The 19,650-nt window shown below is 46.7% G+C and overlaps 1 protein-coding gene across 3 annotated transcripts in view; it reads left to right on the top strand.

Annotated features, from left to right (window-relative positions):
* Cand1 (Cullin-associated and neddylation-dissociated 1) overlaps positions 1-13,490 on the top strand; it is a 58,362-nt gene extending 44,872 nt beyond the window's left edge. For all 3 annotated transcript variants that reach the window (XM_084602006.1, XM_084602005.1, XM_084602004.1), the window contains exons 26-29: positions 2,350-2,421; positions 2,512-2,683; positions 9,704-9,850; positions 12,882-13,490. In XM_084602006.1, the coding sequence (XP_084458132.1) occupies positions 2,350-2,421; positions 2,512-2,683; positions 9,704-9,850; positions 12,882-13,015 (525 nt within the window). In that variant the 3' untranslated portion in view covers positions 13,016-13,490. The remainder of the gene's footprint in view (positions 1-2,349; positions 2,422-2,511; positions 2,684-9,703; positions 9,851-12,881) is intronic.
* Positions 13,491-19,650: the final 6,160 nt, after the last annotated feature.

Raw genomic sequence — 19,650 nt, 5'->3', positions numbered from 1 at the left:
TGAGATTGTGACAGAAAACTTAGCCGTGAGGAAAGTGTGCACGAAGTTTGTGCTGCGAGTGTTGTCAAAGGAACAAAAGGCCAACCGGAAAGCGATCTGCCAGGATCTTCTTCATCATGTGAATGAGGATCTTGATTTTTTGGACAATGTAGTAACCTGTGACGAGGCGTGGGTGTTTGAATACGACCCAGAGAGCAAGCGGCAGAGCTCAGAATGGCACGCCCTAAGAAAGCGCGAATGAGCAAATCCAAGCAAAAGTCCATGCTCATTTGCTTTTTTGATCAACATGGTCATCCACAAGGAGTTCGTACCACCCCCGACAACAGTTAATGCAGTTTTTTTACATGGAAGTCCTCAAAAGACTGCAAAAACGCGTTGTCATTGTCCGCCCAGCCATCGCCAACAATTGGCAGCTGGTGCCACACAGCGTTCCGCGTAGTGAAGTATCTTGCCCATCACAAGGTGACAACGCTGCCTCAGCCCCCCTACAGCCCCGACTTGCAGACTTTTTCTATTCCCGAGAATAAAATCGACGCTTAAGGGGAAGCATCACGGATCGGTAGAGGAGGTTCAACAGGCCGTGACGTGAGAGCTAAATAGTATTCTGGTCTAGGCGTTCCTGGAGGCGTACGAAAATTGGAAAACTCGGCAGTAGTGTGTAGACGCGGAAGGGTGCTACTTTCAGAACAGACCTTGTATGCTTCATTCGTGACCTTTAGAGGTCTGTTTTGAATAACACTATTTCCGGATTGCGTACCATATTTACTCGCATAATGCTCGCACTTTGTTTCGCGGAAAATTGATGCTAAGTTGGGGGGTGCGATAATTATGTGGGGAAAATTTTGCGCTAATGTTTTGGAGCGCTAAAAGCAAATTTAAATAGGTGTGAATCGATATTCTTAGGCCAGCTATTGTAAATATAACCAAAACATTACTTTCAAGCAGAACTTACCCTTGTTATAAAAGTACAGGGTCGCCAAAAGCACAAGTTGCTAAAGCGCTCTATTTGCCGCACGCAGCCTCATCACTTCCCGCGTTTCGTGGTATAATGCTCACAGCAGTCCATATAGTTCTACTCTTGATTAGAGACGACCCGAGTCCGTGTCGACACTGCAATCGCCGTCCTTGCTACGCAAAACTCGTTGACACTGAAGGGCCTGCTGGCAGCGCGTTTGCTATGCTGTAGCGCGTACTCGAAAGCTTTCAGCTTAAAAGCAGCTGTATAACTTGCGTACTGCGCCATTGCGATGCGGCACCAAGAAAAAGGTAAGTGGTGGAACAAAGCAAGGAACCATGGTGGACGGAACGAAGGAACAACTACGAGATGTGGAACGCGGAGACACCTCGCAAATTGGCGACGACTAGGAGCATCATGGAGGCATAAAAAGATAAAGACTAGCATAACCTATGATGATGATGATCTACGCGGGCACACTATCGCCGTCTGATAGCGCGTGCACACGAGGCCAGTTGGGTTCAGTAGCGCTCCGAAGATGGCGCTTGTTACTACTAGCAGACGACTGTCGCGGTAGTAATATTGAAAAAAATTTTCCAATTCTTGACGCCAATGTTGGGGGTGCGAGTATTATGCGAGTAAATACGGTATATGCTGGGCGGTGGAGCAGGGTTAAGGAGTCCGACTGCTGGTTTGGAGTACCTGAGTGAGTTTAAACCCGACCATGGAGGCAGAACAGAGAGGCGTCTGTGTGCTGTGCGTTGTCAGTGTACGTTAAAGATCTCCAGGTGGTTGAAATTACTCCGGAGCCCTGCACTACGCCATCACTTTCTCTTTCCACTTTCACTCCCACTTCCTCCTTTCCAATATGGAGCGATTCAGGTGTTCACAGAAGTGTCACAGATACTGCGTTTTTCCTTTCCTTGAACCAATTATTATTATTGCGTTCTATTTTTTTAATTCCCGTGAGAGTTGTCTTGGTGAGATTCCATTGTATGCAGGCAATGGCATTTTTGTTTTTTCGTTCATATATGCTACGGGTGACTGTTGCTTATATACATAGCAGTTCTTGGCTATCTTGTGCTGCTGTGATGAAATTTATTCTATCAGTGTTTGAACAAGCACTGTCAGAGTTGCTTTAGCCGATCAGAGTTCCACGTGAAGTGTAGGGTGCCAGAGGCTGGAGCGGGAACAGGAGATCTTGTATTTCCGTCCATGTGCGGCAGGTGGCGTCATGCTTACTGTGCTCATGGGTAGGAATGGCAGTCCTGCAGACTGCCAGAAATGAGTTGCATGGATCGTAAGCGGCAACATTTAATGCTGTCAACATTGGAGTGTGATTCCCCCTCCTTTTTCTTTAGTGTTCACACTTTGCTTTTTCACTCTCTTTCCAGAATGAACTGATTCGTGAGGTTGAGATGGGACCGTTCAAGCACACTGTTGACGACGGGCTGGACATACGCAAGGTGATGTTTACAAGTCAAGCTATGCTCCGGTCTAGGCTGGTGTGTAACACGGTTGTATGTTCTAACACTTCTATGTTCTCTCTTTTGCAGGCAGCATTCGAGTGCATGTACACGCTGCTGGACACTTGCCTAGAACAGTTGGATGTCTTTGAGTTCCTAAACCATGTGGAGGAGGGTCTCAAGGACCACTATGACATTAAGATGCTCACCTATCTGATGCTGGTTCGTTTGGCAACCCTGTGTCCGTCTGCCATTCTTCAGAGTGAGTTGTACATTCTTTTTTTTTTTTCGTGTTACGCTGATTTATCTGTGGTGTAATTACTGGTTCCTTGTTTTTTTTTTGTTTTTTGCAATGAATGATTGTTTCCCCGAAACAGTAGTAGTGATGAAGCGCAATAATGAATTTTAAGATATTGTGCTTCCTCATTGTCACGTACATGTTGAATAGTTTTTTAATATCACACTACAGTGAAAGCTCGTGAATTTGAACCTCGATCATTCAAATTTTCGAATAATTCGAACTACACTACTTGGTCCGGCCAAGTTCCATAGAGATGAACGCGAGTCGGTTCCGCTATGGATAATTCGAACTACGCGCCGCCACGTCTGAGCAGCTTGGCGCACATCACACGGGAGAAAAAAAAAGTAAAAAACACCTCCGGGATAGGAAGGCATAATTAGAGGCTCCGCACGTCCAAATCGGGGACAGAAGATGGGACCAGATGGAACCAGATGAAACCATGGAAGAGTGGGTAAAACTCAAATGGCGCCATGACCAGCGCGGCGGCCGGCGGCGTTAGAGGTCAATGCATGGCAGTGGCTGCCAGCGCTCTCTTCTGCACAACCTCCATAGCTCGCACTTAAATACTCATTAATTCCAGCCCTGTTAATTTGGAAATACGGATAAGTACTGTCGGCGCAGTTCTCGGACAGGCACTATGGGATAAACCTTTTTTTTTTTTCGACAGCCATCCATCCTTCCACCCATCAGTCATCAATGGAAGCAGGCGAGTCAGTCACGATCATGATGCCGGCTTGAGTTCACTTCAAAAGCCGCTTGCAGCTATTGCGCATTCCAATGATTGGAGTGGTAGTAGAGGGCGCCCGCCTTAGTCGCTCATAGCATGATAAAGCGAACTACTGAAAAGGAGGTTTGCACAACCGGACAAGCGCTAGCATGTTGCCAAGTTCGCTCCCTCCCCCTTCTTCCTGCTGGAGCTAAAGTCAAAAGGTAAACACGCTGTTATCGCTGCGCTGCGCAGCATCTTGGCGCACTGCCAAGAAATGTGTTGTGGATACAGTTGAATCCCGCTATAACGAAATTCACGGTGCACGAAAAAAAATTCGTTCTTGCGGAACTTCGTTATCGCAAAAATTTGACGTGAAACGCAGAAAGAATTGCCCAAGGAGCAGCAAAGGCGTTTAATGCCAAAAATCTGTAAGCTTGGTTTGCTTACGCTTCACGGCGAGCAACGCCGTCACGCGATTTTCGCACTCGGTCAGCAAACCCATTGCAACATCGTCGTCTCGGACAGCAACGAAATTCCTGATGACATCAAAAGCGTCCATCACCTGTACGGCGGTTGCCGCAGCCGGCGCTTCCTGTACGTCGTCGTCTTCTTCATCGGAAGAGTCCTTATCATTCCGGGCAGCTTTTATGATCTGCTCATCACTCACATCTTCGTGAACAACAACACAAGCGTCAGCGCCGATGTATTCGTCGAGCTCGAGATTAGGCGGCACGGTTCCTATTTCTCCCAGCGTTTTCCAGGCGGCCGCGATCCCCGGAGCCGGTGACGCCTCTTCGTCGTCGTCTGTAACGCCTGGTGTTAGGCCAGCAGAGTGTACGGGTCGACCTTCGGCAAATCCGGCGTGCCTGAAACAGTTCACAATTACTGAGCGCCCCAGTGTGCTCCAGGCAGCAGACATAATCTGCAGTGCCACGTACAAGTCCACCTTCGTGTCTCGGCCGGTTTCAGTGTTAAAAAGCAGCCGCTGAATTAACCTCCCGCGGTAAGCGCGCTTCAGGCTAAGAATCACGCTCTGATCGAGAGGCTGTAAGACAAACGTGCAATTGGGAGGGAAAAACCTCAGCTCCGTGTTAGTGAGCTTGACTTCGTCGGAGTGATGCGCTGAACAATTGTCCAAAAGCAAGCAAACTTTACGGCCCTGCCGCTTCATGTCGCGGTCGAATGCTATCATCCACTCGGTGAAAATAGCGCGGGTCATCCATGACTTGTTGTTCGCCTTGTACTGCACAGGTAGGCTACGAGTTCCCTAAAACAGCGCGGCTTGGCACTTTTGCCTATGACTAACGGCGGACGCTTGTCCGAGCCATCCATGTTTGTGCAAAGCAGCACTGTGATGCGTTTTTTGCTGTGTTTGCCGCCGTGACAGCGCTGCCCCTTGAAGTCGAGCGTCCTAGCCGGCAACATCTCGTAGAATAGCCCGGTCTCGTCGGCGTTGTAAATGTCTGCAGGCGCGAAGTTGCTTAAAATTCCGGCCATGTTACTCGCCTTCCAAGCAGCTGCTCCGTCCACGTCTGCTGACATTGACTCGCCGCACAACACTTTTCCAACGATGTTATGGCGGGCCTTGAAACGGTTTAGCCAGCCAATGCTGGCTTTAAAATCATCAATGCCAAGTAGGCATGCATAGTTCAAGGCTTTCTGCTGGACGATGCTTCCGGACAGGGGGACGTTGCTGGCTCGTGCTTCCACAAACCACGCATGCACTGCTTTGTCCAACTCTTCATGGAGGGGCCGCGTCACCTTTTTGTGCTTCGAGGATGTGCCTGAAGCAAGTGCCATTCTCACGCTGTCCTTATTGCCTAGAATCGTTGACAGCGAACTTGCAGGAATTCCGAAGTCTTCAGCAATTGCCGCTTTCTTCCTTCCGCTTTCTGCTTGGGCGATTATTTGAGCTTTTTGCTCAAGGGAAAGAGTTTTGCGTTTTTTCACTTGCGTTGCCATCGTGTCCTGCGGATGAAAACTCGTCGTTGTCGAAGAGAAAGGCAGCGAGTGAACAACGCGACCACGACACAAAGCCAAAATGGCGGAACTGCAATCACGTGATTTCATGCTTAATGTGGCTTTGGATTTGACTTGGACTTCTCGCCAATAAAACTAGTTTCGGTTTCGATTTTGAACGCGAAAATTTCGTTGAAGCGGAAACGCTCTGCAAAAATGGTTCGTTATGCAGAGAAATTTAGGCCATTAATTCTTATAGGATACTCGCGGGGAATAAAAAATTATTCGTTGTCGCGGAAATTTCGTTGTGGCGGTATTCGTTGTGGCGGGATTCAACTGTACTGATAGCGCGAAACGGAGGCATTAATGACTGACGCCTTTTTCTTTTTTTTTTTTTAATTCGTAGGCTCGAATCGAGGCTGGGTGAGTTCATTATGCGAGTGAGTTCGTTGCGCGACTAAAGACTAAATACGGTACATTTACTGTTGTACAAATGGTTCTTGTCAGTTTTTTTGAGGCCATCCGATAATCCGAGCATCGGATAATTCAAACTTTTTTCCCGGTTCCATGAAGTTCGAATTAACGAGCTTTTACTGTAGCACCAATCACTTCATCCATCAGTGCCTGACCAGAAAGGGAAACAGCCGAGTTATAATGAGACTGGACGTCAGCGCACTAGGGCCTTTTGCTGTGTGGGCTTTGCTTTCTGGGCTGCTTACGCTCATGGGCTCACCATGGGCGAATTATGCGAAATATCTGGCAGGAACGTATTGGAGCCACTCAGAGCTCTCGTGGCTTGCGGTATGGCATGCGCAGGTGAAAACTCAGGCATACATGCATATGCACCGGCGTCCCATGTCGCCAATCATGAGAGCTGTAATTTTCCTAGTGGTACACTATAAATGCAATAATCTCTCAATTAAAAATGGGGCTCATTTGATTGTGCATCGCCTTTAGGTGGCTGGACTGGCCTTATTCACTGCACAACCTCTGGTGCATCAAATGCTGGCTTCTCCTTACAACAGTGTGAAAGAAGTGTAACTTTGCAGACGAGCATACCTGACGGTAGGCCACTTTCAGGCCTACTGGGTGGTCTCCTTATCATGGAGTTTTAAGCTGCCTGCTGGGTGCCTAAAGCTACACAGCCGACCTGGCTCTATGCATGATAAGTAATCATGGGAGCACCATTAGGAGAATCACTGCTTGCAGAGTCACGAGACGCAGTTCTGTATGCAGTTAAACCTGGCTATAATTTAAGACATTCACTTCTTTTTTTCTTTTCATTCATTCCAGGTTTTTCTTATGTGCAGTTTCCGCAGAGACTCATAAGGACACTGCAAAAGGAAAACCAGAGTGAGAATTAAATGTAGGGGAAATCATCTTGAAAGGGCTTATAATAAATCCTAATTACTGGAAGGTGTATTCAATGAAGCGTTTCGTAATTGCACTGACGTCACAGCACGAATCTGGAAGTAGCCTCTACAACCTCCTCTGCAGCTCGCACAATGCGGCTGCTAGTGGGAATGGGGGAGAGTAGAAACGGCAGATGCACCATCGTCAAGCTAGGTGTGGCTAGAAGCGAGCACGCTCTGTCATGTTACCGCTGGGTACAGAGGTGCCCAAGTCTTCACGCATATTCCCACTCTTGGTCTGCCCACGACTGTTTGCTCCAGGGCACGCACATTTTGCCTTGTGTCGCTGGTATCTTTTCATCATGAAATTTGCGCGGTCCTTGCAAATTTTCAGTCACTCAGCACTAGCTAACAAATAGCGTAGTAATTTCGTTGTATCAAGGTCAACGGCTGCAACACATTCATTACATAGAGTTTTCAAATACATGCATTTCAATAGGGGTGTTGTTGGGGAATTGAGAACTTTGTAATACAGTAAACTGCTGTTAATTCGGACTTGAAGGGACCAGAAAAATAATGTTCGACGTAACCGAAATTTTGAACAGCGTGACACCATCTCAAAATAGAAATAAAAACAGTGGCGTTCCGAGCAGCGTCCGAAACGGCGTGACTGGTCGATGTGCACACCCAATCACAGCCATGGGTGGTGTGAAGCTAGGAAACACAAAATCTAAACTGCGACTAAGCTTTATTTCGGAAATGGGGAGCTTCTGATAATTGTCATAGCTACCATAGCGTGCACCACTGTTTCTGCAGTTCATGTTCAGGGAGGTTTATTTCAGCGAGTGCTGGCTGCGCGAGTTGTACCTCAATCGACGCACTGCCCCATCCAAATTCTCTCCCACTTTCGTATTAACGAGCCTGCATGGGCGTTGGCCAGAACGGGGCTCTTGGTTTGAATTTTCCAATTTCCAAATTAACGAGGGACGAATGAAGGAGATTTACTGTATCGCGGCATAGACTGCGTGAAGGTTCATGAAATAGAGGTTGCTGAACGGGGATTCAATACAGTTTGATAAATAAATATAAGGATGTGCGAATGTATAGTACAGTCGCCGACCGTTTTTTCGGACTTGAAGGGACCCGAAAAATGGTCCGAAAAATCCGTGAAGCACAAAAAATCACTTTATTCAGAGGAAATCGGCTTAAAAAAGTCGCCGATTTTACCTTGCGGCAAATTTCTTTTGCTGGCGACGATTTGCGCTTGTATTTGCGCCAAAGTTGTCGTTTCGCTGTACACGCTAGACAGCAAGTTCACAGCGTTCGTAATTTGTGCAAGCGATGGCTGTGGTAGGCCGCCCGAGCAAGGCCTTCTCCAATTTGGGGTGGTCGCCTTTCCTGTCGTTCTTCTGGCTGCTGCTGTGGGACGCCTCAAAGGCGGAAAAAATTTTCTCCTTATTTTTCACGTAATCCGAAATAGTTTGCTTTGACAGTGCGAACTCCTTGGCCACGTCAGCTTGCGTTCGCCCACTCAGCACTAGCTTTATGATCGCTGCCTTTTTCTCAAGGGTCATGGTAGAATAGCTCCCACGCTTCTTTGACGGACCCGGCAGCACCGGCGGGGCCATGTCCACAGCCCGAGTGCGCACCACACCGCTCGTCAAACACGCAAAAATGAGGCACTTTTCGTTCAGAGCGGAGGAACCGCCGGACGCAATCACAAAATGGCCAAAGGATTGACGGCGCGCCACTCGGTTGACGCGGTCGGAGAAACTCGTGTGACAACACGGCAGACGTATGAGACAAAGCACAAAGAGATAGCTGCCCGCGTCAGCGTTGGCGACAAAAGCAGGTTGACGGCGATGACAATCCGACTGCCACCTCGAAGTGGCAGAGATTGCAGGGGCCTCTCCTGGCAAAAATGGGGCACCGAAACCATGTCAAGCCAATCCAACTGCAGAGCCAATCCACCTCAATCCAAGATGGCGCTTGTTGCGCCGGCGAAAAGCGGATAAGATGGCTGATTTTGGCCTGCAGGGGACTGAAATTAGTCCGAAAAATCGAACTTTCGGACTTTTAAAGTCCGAAATATCCGTCGCGAATATGTGTGCGCTTCTATGGGGTGACTGACGGTGCCTCACTGAAGTCCGAAATATCCTACAAGTCCGAATTATTGGAGTCCGAATTACCCGTCGGCTACTGTATTTACATGAGCAAACCAAATGTTAAACAGTAAGAGCACTCTGGGTATGCTTGCCAGCACCCTGTTGGCAAGCATACCCAGCACAGTGTTGGCGTTCAGTTGCTATCCAATATCAGAGTAGAGCGGTCAGGTGACTGTGCACTCCTCTGCACAGGAGCACAGCGGAGTTGTCGTCTTTGCAGCAGTGTTTGACAAGGGAAATGGAGCTTCCACCTGAGTCGCATTTGCACTCGCGTGTGTTCTCTTCTACGAGGTTCTGGTTTGATGGCAGCAGTGAAACTAGCTTTAGCTCGGCCTCTATTGAGTTTAGTGCATTGTCTGGAGAACAAAAGTGTTCACCTTCTCTACGCTTTGAGAGGTGTTGCTGATGTTCCAGAAAAATGTTCCTGGGGAGAGCATGCTGCTTCAAGCATGCACTTCTGGGTCCTTATCATCCCGAGTTTGCGTCGTTATCGAAAGTGTCACTATCTCCCTGACGCCGGGTGTCGCTACTACTTTGATGGAAACACCGGAACCGCATGTCAGTACCACTTTGATGGAAACACCGAAACCGGATTTCAATATCACTTTGACGGAAACACCGGAACCGGATCTCAGTACCACTTCTGGCTCTGGTGTTTCCACCGTTTGTACGACGAGAGGTCGGCGAGACAGCGACAGTTTGGAAAAATACAAACTGAACACAGACCCCAGAATGGCATGAGCAACGTTATACTTGTTTCTGTAACTGAAGGGTGCGTTCTACCTTTTTGCACCAGGGCTGGAGCGCCTCGTGGAACCACTAAAGGCCACCTGTGCCAGCAAGATCAAGGCCAACTCTGTGAAGCAAGAGTTTGAGAAGCAGGACGAGTTGAAACGCTCGGCTATGCGGGCATTCACTGCACTCTTGGCCATCCCAGATGCAGGTGAGCGGATCTTCTTGTTTGCTGGTTCTGCACGATGGCGTTAGGGGTCGCCAAAAAGCCGCCGTTGTAACCCCAGAATTGCAAAACCCATGTTGCAAAAAATGTGCATACGATTTCTTATCAAAATTGCGATGCAACCATTCTCTGTGCAGTATTCGGGGCGGTGCATAGCCTTTCGCTTTCCATCTAGCATACATCTGCAAGTCAAGTTGAGGCTAGTTTGCGATAGGGATCCGAACCGGCAGCCTATGTACCTCCAGTTGTATGCTATTACCCCACTATAGTAAACTTGCATGTAGGAAAATTAAACTGGAGTCCCAGTTCATCTTCCATAGTGACTCTATATTTTTCCCCTTTATAATAAAGACATTTGTGATAAAAAAAATGGTTTTATTAAACTGCTTCTGGATGTGGCACCGTACCTTCCGTGAAATGTCATTGCTGCACGTGCAACCTAGGATCGCAGAACAAACTTTTATTGAATGGCACACTTTTTTTTAGGTGGGTTTGCCATCAGGCTCGCCAACTCTGAGTAGAAGACAACTTCACATAGACCTTGGAGTCGTGAAGCAAAGCATGTGGCACGTAGGGAAAAAATGTAAAACTGCCTACAAAAGTGGCAAGATGGGGGTGTGGTCTATTCAGAAAGTGATAGAGGGTAAAAGTGCAGCAATAAGCAGGGAAAGGAAGAAACAGCTGAGCGTTCATTATTTCCTGAAGAGCAAAATTATCCAGCGCCGGGTGTAATCCTGAATCTGCATTAGGTGGTTCTAGCTGAAAACCTCATTTTTCTGCTGATCTTTTACTTAGCGCTGAGAGTATATATGTGGGGGATTACCTTGCTGGTTGAGCCCATTGGCAGCCAGCTTAATGAAAATAGAGAAGCAAAAGAGAACAGCTTGCTATGATGGTCCTGTGGTCTGGAGTTCGCACTGGAAATTTGCAAGCACAGCCATTCCTAACGGAGCTGGTGTTGAGGAGTGCGTAAGCTTCTACGCGCTTGAAAAAGTGTTGCATTGCTGTTGTGTTTGAATCCTGTGTTTGGGTCACCAAGCTATAGGGGCGCGAAATGCGTCCGCTATAGACAGACGCTCGTGAGAAACAAAGGAGCGAAATCAGGCAGTCTTGAAAACTGAGATTTTATTTCACACTGCATCACGCGCACCCGCCGTGCCTGCCGAGGAGGGTGGCACTACTAGCCTGCTGACGTAACATCCGCTGACTGCAGAGAGGTAGACAACGCCGTCGATTGCGCGCGGAATCAGAGCCTCTACACAGTGCAATCCGCTTGTTACGCTGTTGTGAACAGTTTGTGTGGATATCTGCGCATGTGCAGACGGCCTGAAGAAGGGTGTACTAGGTCCTCCTCCCAAAAAATGGAGTACACAAACGAACAAAATTTCGTTTCGCGGCGTGCCCTGCAAGCGGGTGCGTACGTGTATAGCTCGGATGCGTATGGGTCACCCGGATGTCCAGCTTCACACTTTTAGGGTTCGCCTCATCAGCAGCCCGGAAGAAGGAGACCGCTTATTCTCCAAACCAGTGCTCCGCTTTATTTTGTGGGCACTAGTACCTGGCACTGCACCAGCACAGCTGTGTCTCCATGGAAGCTGATCATGGTAATCAACCGCACTGCACTAAAGCTGTCAAAAACTCAATTCGCTGTCGTACGTTGGCCCTCTGTGACGAGTCAGTGGCCACACTCGGTGGTTAGGGCACTCGACTATTGAGCAGGCCGCTCGAGTTCAATCTCGTCTGTGGTGGCTACATTTCAATCTAGGTAAAGCATGAGTCACCCGTGTACTGTGTGATGTCAGTGCACGATAAAGAACCTCAGGAGGTCGAAATTGCCTGGGGCCCTCGACTATGGTGCCACCTTTTCATAGCCCGAGTCTGTTTGGGACATTAAACATTACAAATTTAAATGAACTACTATTTACGCGTCAATTTTACTCTTCAGGCGTAGTTAGTGGGATTAGCAAAAGATGATGTGCCTTAGCGCATCATTTTTTCCCGCATTAAGCAGGCAGCAATGAAAAATTGAAAGAAAGAACTGTGCGTGTGTGATACGACTTAAATGTATATACCGGAAAATATGACATATACCTGTGCTAGACGCTCACTTTGCTGAGTGAATGGTAACTTTTGGATGCTCCAAAAGCTGTAAAGGGACTTTGGCCAATTGCATCACTGGGGCTGGAATCTGTTTATTTAATGGTCTGGTTATCAGTCAATGCCCTACATTACTATGCTAGATACAAAGGAGATCCCTATGCAGGATGTGGCAGATAAAAGCTTCACCACGGCTTAATTGCGTTAAAGTGTCAGTGGTTTCTGCCTTCGCCTTTTATATAGGGGTGCGCAAATATTGAAACTTTCGAATATGAGGAAAAAAATGCCTTTGAATATTGAATCTAATATTTCATTAGTGAAGAAAGAAATGATAAATTAAATAATAGCAAGCAAACATCGTTCGTCTTGTTTTCAAAAATCAGGTTTATAGTTATTTACAAATAAAAAGTAGAACTACACACAAGTGTATACTCTACTGAAAAATTTTTACTGGATTCTGTAAACTGGCTTTCTGTACAGGAAAGAAAGGACCTGCATGAGACCGGGTGGCGCTGTCATATCACTACTGAATGCAGTAAAGTCGCGTTAATTCAGCCCTCAGTAGTGGACCAAAAAATAATGCCCATCGAATGGGCCTGGAGAAACTGGCAAAAAAATTTGCATCACAGTAATTTTATCTGGTCAACATCATCATGGTTGTTTTCATTTGCGATAAAATTGAAGTGAGAATGTTTTTTCCCGGTTTTGTTAAGTGCCCTGTTTTGAGCGCATTGTCAGGAAGGCACTTGCACACCCTTAATCCCTGTGTGTGTGCGTGTGCGTGTGTGTGCGTGTGTGTGTGTGTGTTTTCTTATGCTAGTCACCACTCCGGGTGCATTGTATTTTAAGACGTGCTGCTTTTGCATTTTTATTTTTGTGTTCAAAAATGTGCCGAACTGATTTTCGCCTCTCGTTCCAGACAAAAACCCACTGATGAACGAGTTCCTATCTCACATAAAGTCTACGCCAGACCTGCAGGCCCTCTACGAAGGCATACAGAAAGACACCAGCGCAAACGTCCCGGACTCTTCAAATGTGATGGACATCAGTTGAAAAGCTGAATCGCAGCTGAAAAAGCTCTGCCACAGGACTGTCGGGACAGTGCTGTCAGTTGTGTGTGTGTGTTCTCATTGGCCACTTCAGAGTTGCAGCAGGCTGGGAGTGTGGTGTCCTAGTGCGGTGCTCGGTAAGGGTGCAGTACTGCAACGCAGGTGGTTGCAAGCACTCTTATTGACACTTGTGTTCGCGCTGTGCATTGTGCCAGGACCGCACTGTCAACCTGCTATAACTCTCAGCTTAAAAAAGGCTGGGGAGTAAATGGGGCTTTTGCCAGAGGGTTTGACTGTTTTATGCTGCCAAAAGAACACTTGGGAAGACAGATCATCACCTTGTTGGTTGTTGCAGAGACTGAAGTGTGTGTGCCCCCTTCTTCTGCCAGTTACTGACGCTGGACAGCTTGTGTTTAAGTTCTTTTTTAATATATATATGTAATAGGGCTTCTGGTGTGAATCATGCCATTTGTCTCATCCTGATTGTGTTTGTGTTTCTTTCGGAGAGGTGCGTGGGTTCTGGGCAAAGAGCAAACCCACGTGCCTTTCATTGGCAGCTACCTGAGAAGAAAAGTGGTGCTTGCAAAGTGCAAAAAAAAAAAAAAAATGTTTCAGACATAGGATATCTTAGGTGATCGAAAACTTCAGAGCCACATCTTGAACGTAACAAAAAGCAACCCGTAGAGGTCAACAGTCTTGAATACATTGGTTTTATTTGCAGTTCAGGGGTATTCTTGTCATGCGGGAAGTGGTTGTGCTTGGTAGCTCGCTTACAGAGTTAGCTCATTGCGCATTAATATCGCATCCTCAGTTGTATATACAAATAAATTTTAACATTACCTCTTTGGAAAAAAAATTGTTATATAGCGAATTTTATTGCATTGACGTTTTGGTCTTTCAGTGATGTACATGATGTTGAACATCCCTGAAACCTTCATGTTCTGCTTTATTTTGCCTATGCGCATTTGCGAGGATATACAGGCAAGTTTAGAAGCAACACCCAACAAATATAGCAGCAAAAATAGTACAATAAAGCTTCGTTAACTCAGTCTCATCTCAAAATATTGTCACGGTCCAGATTTTCTGCAGAGCCGAGCAGCACGCATTTATACTTTGTCAAAGTATTTTCCGACTGCATTGCTGGTGTCTAGAAATCTTTGCTCGTGGCTGAACGTATAAATGCCGTCGCCAAAAATTATCACGAGCTTTGCAGATTGGGGCCGCGACAGCCACTGAACTGAGCCAGCAGTTTCATTGATAACTAAACGGACCAACTATTACTGCTATAGTCCGCTAATGGCAATGAGCAACCCTGCTATCCATAGTGTGCTCTTGCGGGCTAATGAGAACGAGACGTGTGAGTTGCAGGGCACCACAAAAGAGTTGGCTGCGGTTTAGCTCTGACTAACCGTAGTTGGATCCGCCTTTTTCACAAAGCCGCTCTTCGCATGCACACCTCTCCGCTGGTTGAAAACAAATCACCAACCCCAGCTGCGCATGCGCACTTCTTGGCCTCCACTATCGGTGCAGTAGGAGCCAATCTTGGAGGCCATGTGTAGTTGATGTTCGTGACTGGCGCATGCGATAGATGGCGGTAGCTGTCAAGAACACAGTCATTTCGCTGGCAGCTGCATCTCCCAAGGACGTTTTCAACTAGTAGCAGACGAATTTTCAACCACTCCCAGAGGTTGCCACATTTTGTGAAAAAGGCGGATTGCGAAAGCAATGCCCACATGGCTATGCTTGTGGCGAAATGAGTATGTAGTCGGATGCATAAGTTCACTCACCGGTGTTAAGATCATTTTTATGCCACAGCCGGTCGCACGCAGAACACGCATGAAGCGGCGGTGAAACTCACGTGGCCAACTCCTGCTCGCCCACTCTGTGCAAAGTCTGCGCGCCGACCACCTTCGACGTCTCCAGGCTCAACGATCAAACCAGCCAAAGCCCTCTTCCTTCTTTTCTTGAGATGTGCAGCGGTTGCGCCTGCCATTTGTGGGTATGATGGGATAGCGTAGGCTGCCAGCCCATATATAAAGCCCCACTTCAACCAAGCCGTATGAACATGCCTTAGTGGCCTATAGTGAATACCAGGGTCCTGGCAGGCCGATTTTGACATAACCGTCCCATGTGAAATGAGAGACCCAAGTTTGCAGCTCCTGCCATTTATGGCTACGGCATACGAGTATACGCAAAGAGCTGGGTTAGCTGGCATAGTGTTGCTTTTGCAACAAAAGGATGCAGTTGGTTTGTTTGCTTCATAGACCATTGTAACCATGGGCATTGTGGGCATGTGTGCACTGGCTCAATCACTGATCAACCATCTACTGTGACCACACCGCAATGAAATGGTTGTGATGTTTTAGTTTTGTTTATTTGGTTTAACGTCTCAAACTGACAACAGCCGTGAGGGACGCTGTAGTAGAAGGTTCCAGAAATCGACCTCGTGCACTAGTGTCGCACAGTACATGAGCACCTTGCATTTCACCTTGAACAAAAATTAGCCACAGTGGCCGGGATCGAATCTGCGTCCTCTGGGTCGGCAGTTGAATACCCTAACCACAGAGCCGCCATGGCGGTGCAAGATGTGTGTTATGACAAGAACGAAAATACGAGCTGAGCGCGTCTTTGCATGCCAGCAGATAAAATGGACGCTCCAGACAACTTCAGTAGATTGTTGGTCTAATCGGTATTTTTGATTTTAGTTGTTTTTGAGCAGAAAGGAAGAAGGATGAACGGGGCACTGCCCGACGACATAGGTCTGAATACTTGGAATTTCTCTCTGAATGTTGAAGCATCACATGTGCTACCTGAACGTCGGTACTTTGGGCATCACTGAGGGGAAAACATTTTTCGTCACCCATCACATTTTTGCAATAATTGAAGAAAACATTTTTTTTCATTTCCAGGGGGTGGGGTCTGCCCGAATTTGCTTCCTGTGCTCGCAAAATTTCATTTTATAAAAGGTGGCTCGAAACTAATTTGTTAAGGTGTCAGGGTAAGTAAGCTCTATCTTTGCCATTTATTTTGGATGATTTTGAAAACTCGGGGGAATTTGTGCTTACATCGGGGAAAATTAGTTGCAATTCTACTGAAAGGAAACTAAACTCGCGATAAGAACGGCCTGGCATTACACGAGTTGCCGTCCTCCCGCTTTGTGCTATCATGTTCACCATCCCAGCAAGGTAGGAAGTTCGAAGCCTGTTGAAAGCAGACACTTGACCGGCGCACTGGCCGGCGGCAGACCACGCGTTTCCTATAGATCGCACATGGGCTGTTCAACGAACACCGCCTCCCCCTGTTGTTTACCCCAGTAGACAGCTCCAAGGTGGCCGAAAACGTTGCGAGAATTTGCGACGCTTCCGATTTCCAATGGGAGCAATGCAAGTCCCAAAGAAACTCTTCCTCCAATCCGCCCCGCCGGGGTGGCACAGTGGTTACGGCGTTCGACTACTGTTCCCGGATGCGGGATCGAATCCCGGCCTCGGCGCCTGCTTTTCGATGGAGGCGAAAAGCAAGGCGCCCGTTTGCAGTGGGATGTCAGTGCACGTTAAGGAATCCCAGGTGGTCGAGTCGCCTGAGTCACTTTGGGACGTTAAACCACACAAACCAAACCATCTTCCTCCCAGCCACCGCCTTGATGGAAGCCTCTATTTCTGCCTCCAGGGGTGCGCGCACGCAATCCAGGTGGCGCTGCCTTGAGAGAGGGGGATATAGTTTCACGCCTTATCGTGAACTTGAAAAAAAGTTTTTTTCTTTTTTTGCGAAAAATCATTTCTACAAATAATGAACTTCGCTGCTCCCCATCTTCCATCTCTATGCCGAAAAAAGGGAGTTATAGTATAGCGTGATAGGTTTCTGTGATTAGCTTCCGCGCGCCGCTCATGTGCACGGGTGGGAAGCATGCAACTCTGGCTCAAGGCAGTTGCCGCATGCGCATTGGTATCCCGCATTAGCGGATCATGCCAAAGTACTAAGCTGTAACTATTACGCTCAGATTACAATACCTCGTCCCGTCGTGCTTTCATTATGTCAATGTCATTTCACGGTGTACTGTGACGCAGCTGGAAGTCGTGCTTGTGCCACGAATGAATGCACGCGCCGCGCGATTGGATAACATTCTGTTTCCATGTTTAACGAGGGTAGCAAATACCGCGGGAAAAAAAAAAAAAAAGCGAGCAGAACGAGAGCCTCTGTGAATGCATCTCCCCCGACCCCACACCATCAGGTTCTGTGCTGCGCAGGGCAGCCTCCCAGTGCTCATTTGAATAATTATTAAAGCGATTTTGGTGGAGGATGGCGAGCATTCACGGCCACGCAAAAGCGGTTGATTGTGGCAACGACGCCCTCTCGCGTCTGTGTTATGCCGCAGAAACGAGACAATTAGGCCAAAAAATGACCTCCACAACTATGCTAGCGGAAAAATTTTTTCCGAAATATCGGTAATGAAAATGAACACATTTCGTTTAGGCGCGTGACAGTACCTGAATTAAGTTCGAAATATTGCGCGTCCGAATTTTTATTGTCCGAAAAATCGGTCGGCTGTTCTATTTGAGAATGTTCGATTTGATTTGCAGTCGGTTATTGCATTTCTTTAAGATAGTCGACTTGTTATGCATTTTACTGATGTCTGCCTCCTGTTTTGGTTTTAAATGAAATAAACGTCGCTCCTTACAATTCCAAACGGATTATATATATATATATATATATATATATATATATACCGGGTGTCCCAACTAACTTGAACCAAGGGATACAAAATAATACATTTGAGGTAGGTCAGTGAAACCAATTGCATTCAACTGCCAGCCTCCTTGCGCACTACAGGCGATTTTTTGTTTTGCAATCACTTAATTAGCTAATTATGTTAATTTTTCTAATTTATTAAATGTCGGCTTTAGACCAAACATGTGAATTGAAAACTTGTAGAGCACCTTCAGAAACCCCCATTCCATTAATTGCGATAAAGAAAGTCTCACGTGTATCTTTTTTTCTGGGCTCAAAAGAAAGCCCGCGAAATACAAATAATACCACGTGACTAGTGCATTTGTGCGCCGCGATTGTGGTGCTCTCAGTCGTGGTTTGAGCGAACGAAATTAGCTGCGGCCGTGTCTCCTTAGCGCCGCTAAAGCGGCAGGCCGATATGCCTGCGATGGCTTCTTCGCCCGCGTCCGACAGCCGGCCCACGTGATGGTGCAAGTAGCACCGAGAGCGGCGAGCCGACACCACCGGGATTCTAACAAACCCTCCTTCTCTCCCATCAGCGAACTTTACGGCAAACGGATCAGCGATAAGGTATCAGCCACTGAATCTGCGCATACAGGCTTGGGTAAAGGGGCGAGATGACATGTGACTCGACTAAAATTAGCGCTGCACCTTCATTTGCCGGTTCTTTATCGTCATCCGCCTGTCGTGATGTAGGCTGCTGCGGTGCACAGGCCTGGCCAAGATCGCGGTGACGACAGGCGAGCTCGAGCTCGCTCCAACCATCGCCAACATTTCTGCCTGCCGCTGCAATGGGACCATCGGGTCACGGCCGCAGCTGATTTCGTTCGCTCAAACCACGACTGAGAGCACCACGATCGCTGCGCTCAAATGCGCTAGTCACGTGGTATTATTTGTATTTCGCAGGCTCTCTTTTGAGCCCGGAAAAAAAGATACACGCGAGACTTTCTTTATCGCAATTAATGGAATGGGGGTTTCTGAAGGTGCTCTACAACTTTCCAATTCACATTTCTGGTCTAAGGTGAATATTTATTAAATTAGAAAAATTAACATAATTAGCCAATTAACTAATTGCAAAACAAAAAATTGCCTGTAGTGCGCAAGCAGGCTGGTAGTTGTATGCAACTAGTTTCACTGACCTACCTCAAATATAATATTTTGTAACCCTTGGTTCAAGTTAGCCGGGACACCCGGTATATATATATATATATATATATATATATATATATATATATATATATATATATATATATATATATATATATATATATATATATATATATATATATATATATTTCTTTTTTTTTTTTTTTTTTACGTGCTTACTGGAGAGTGATAGCACCAGGCGGTATTATATTAGCCTGTTAATACTAAGTACTGTGTCACTCGGGGAAAACTTGGAAAACTCGGGGAATTTGGAAACATTAGCTTGATAGTCACCTGATTGTCGTTTCAAAAATAATGGTGTCAACAAAAAAAACCGTTTCAAGAAAACTGACTAACGTAAGCCCAACCTTCAATCTCGAGATTGTATTGAAGCATTTGTTGTCAGAGAGCTTTTTTCTTTTAAATTGGTGTGAGGAAAATTTCGCATCGTTTCGGTCTTTACTGAAAAAAAAAACAACACACATTTCATCTGTAAATGGGGGTGAATCGCTGACCACATTGCTTTCAGATTGCTTTTTCAGTTTGATATAAATTGCACGGGATGAAATGCGATACTACATGAAAAGATGCAGAAAAGATATACTTTCAAGTTAGAACGAAGAAAGTGTTTGACTCATTTTTTCCCTTTTAAATCGAGGGGTGCGAGCAAGAAACTGAAGCAAAAAAAGTTATTGAATCGCAAACTTCGTAATGTTGAGGTTTTGTCAATAAAATCCTTATTTCATAGCACTGTAATGCGGTAGCATT

Source organism: Amblyomma maculatum, chromosome 4, assembly GCF_055883805.1.
Source record: "Amblyomma maculatum isolate TAMU_Amacu chromosome 4, ASM5588380v1, whole genome shotgun sequence".
Classification (NCBI taxonomy): Eukaryota; Metazoa; Arthropoda; class Arachnida; order Ixodida; family Ixodidae; genus Amblyomma; species Amblyomma maculatum.
The sequence above is the reverse complement of the archived record's forward strand: the minus strand, read 5'-3'. Positions and strand labels throughout refer to the sequence as shown.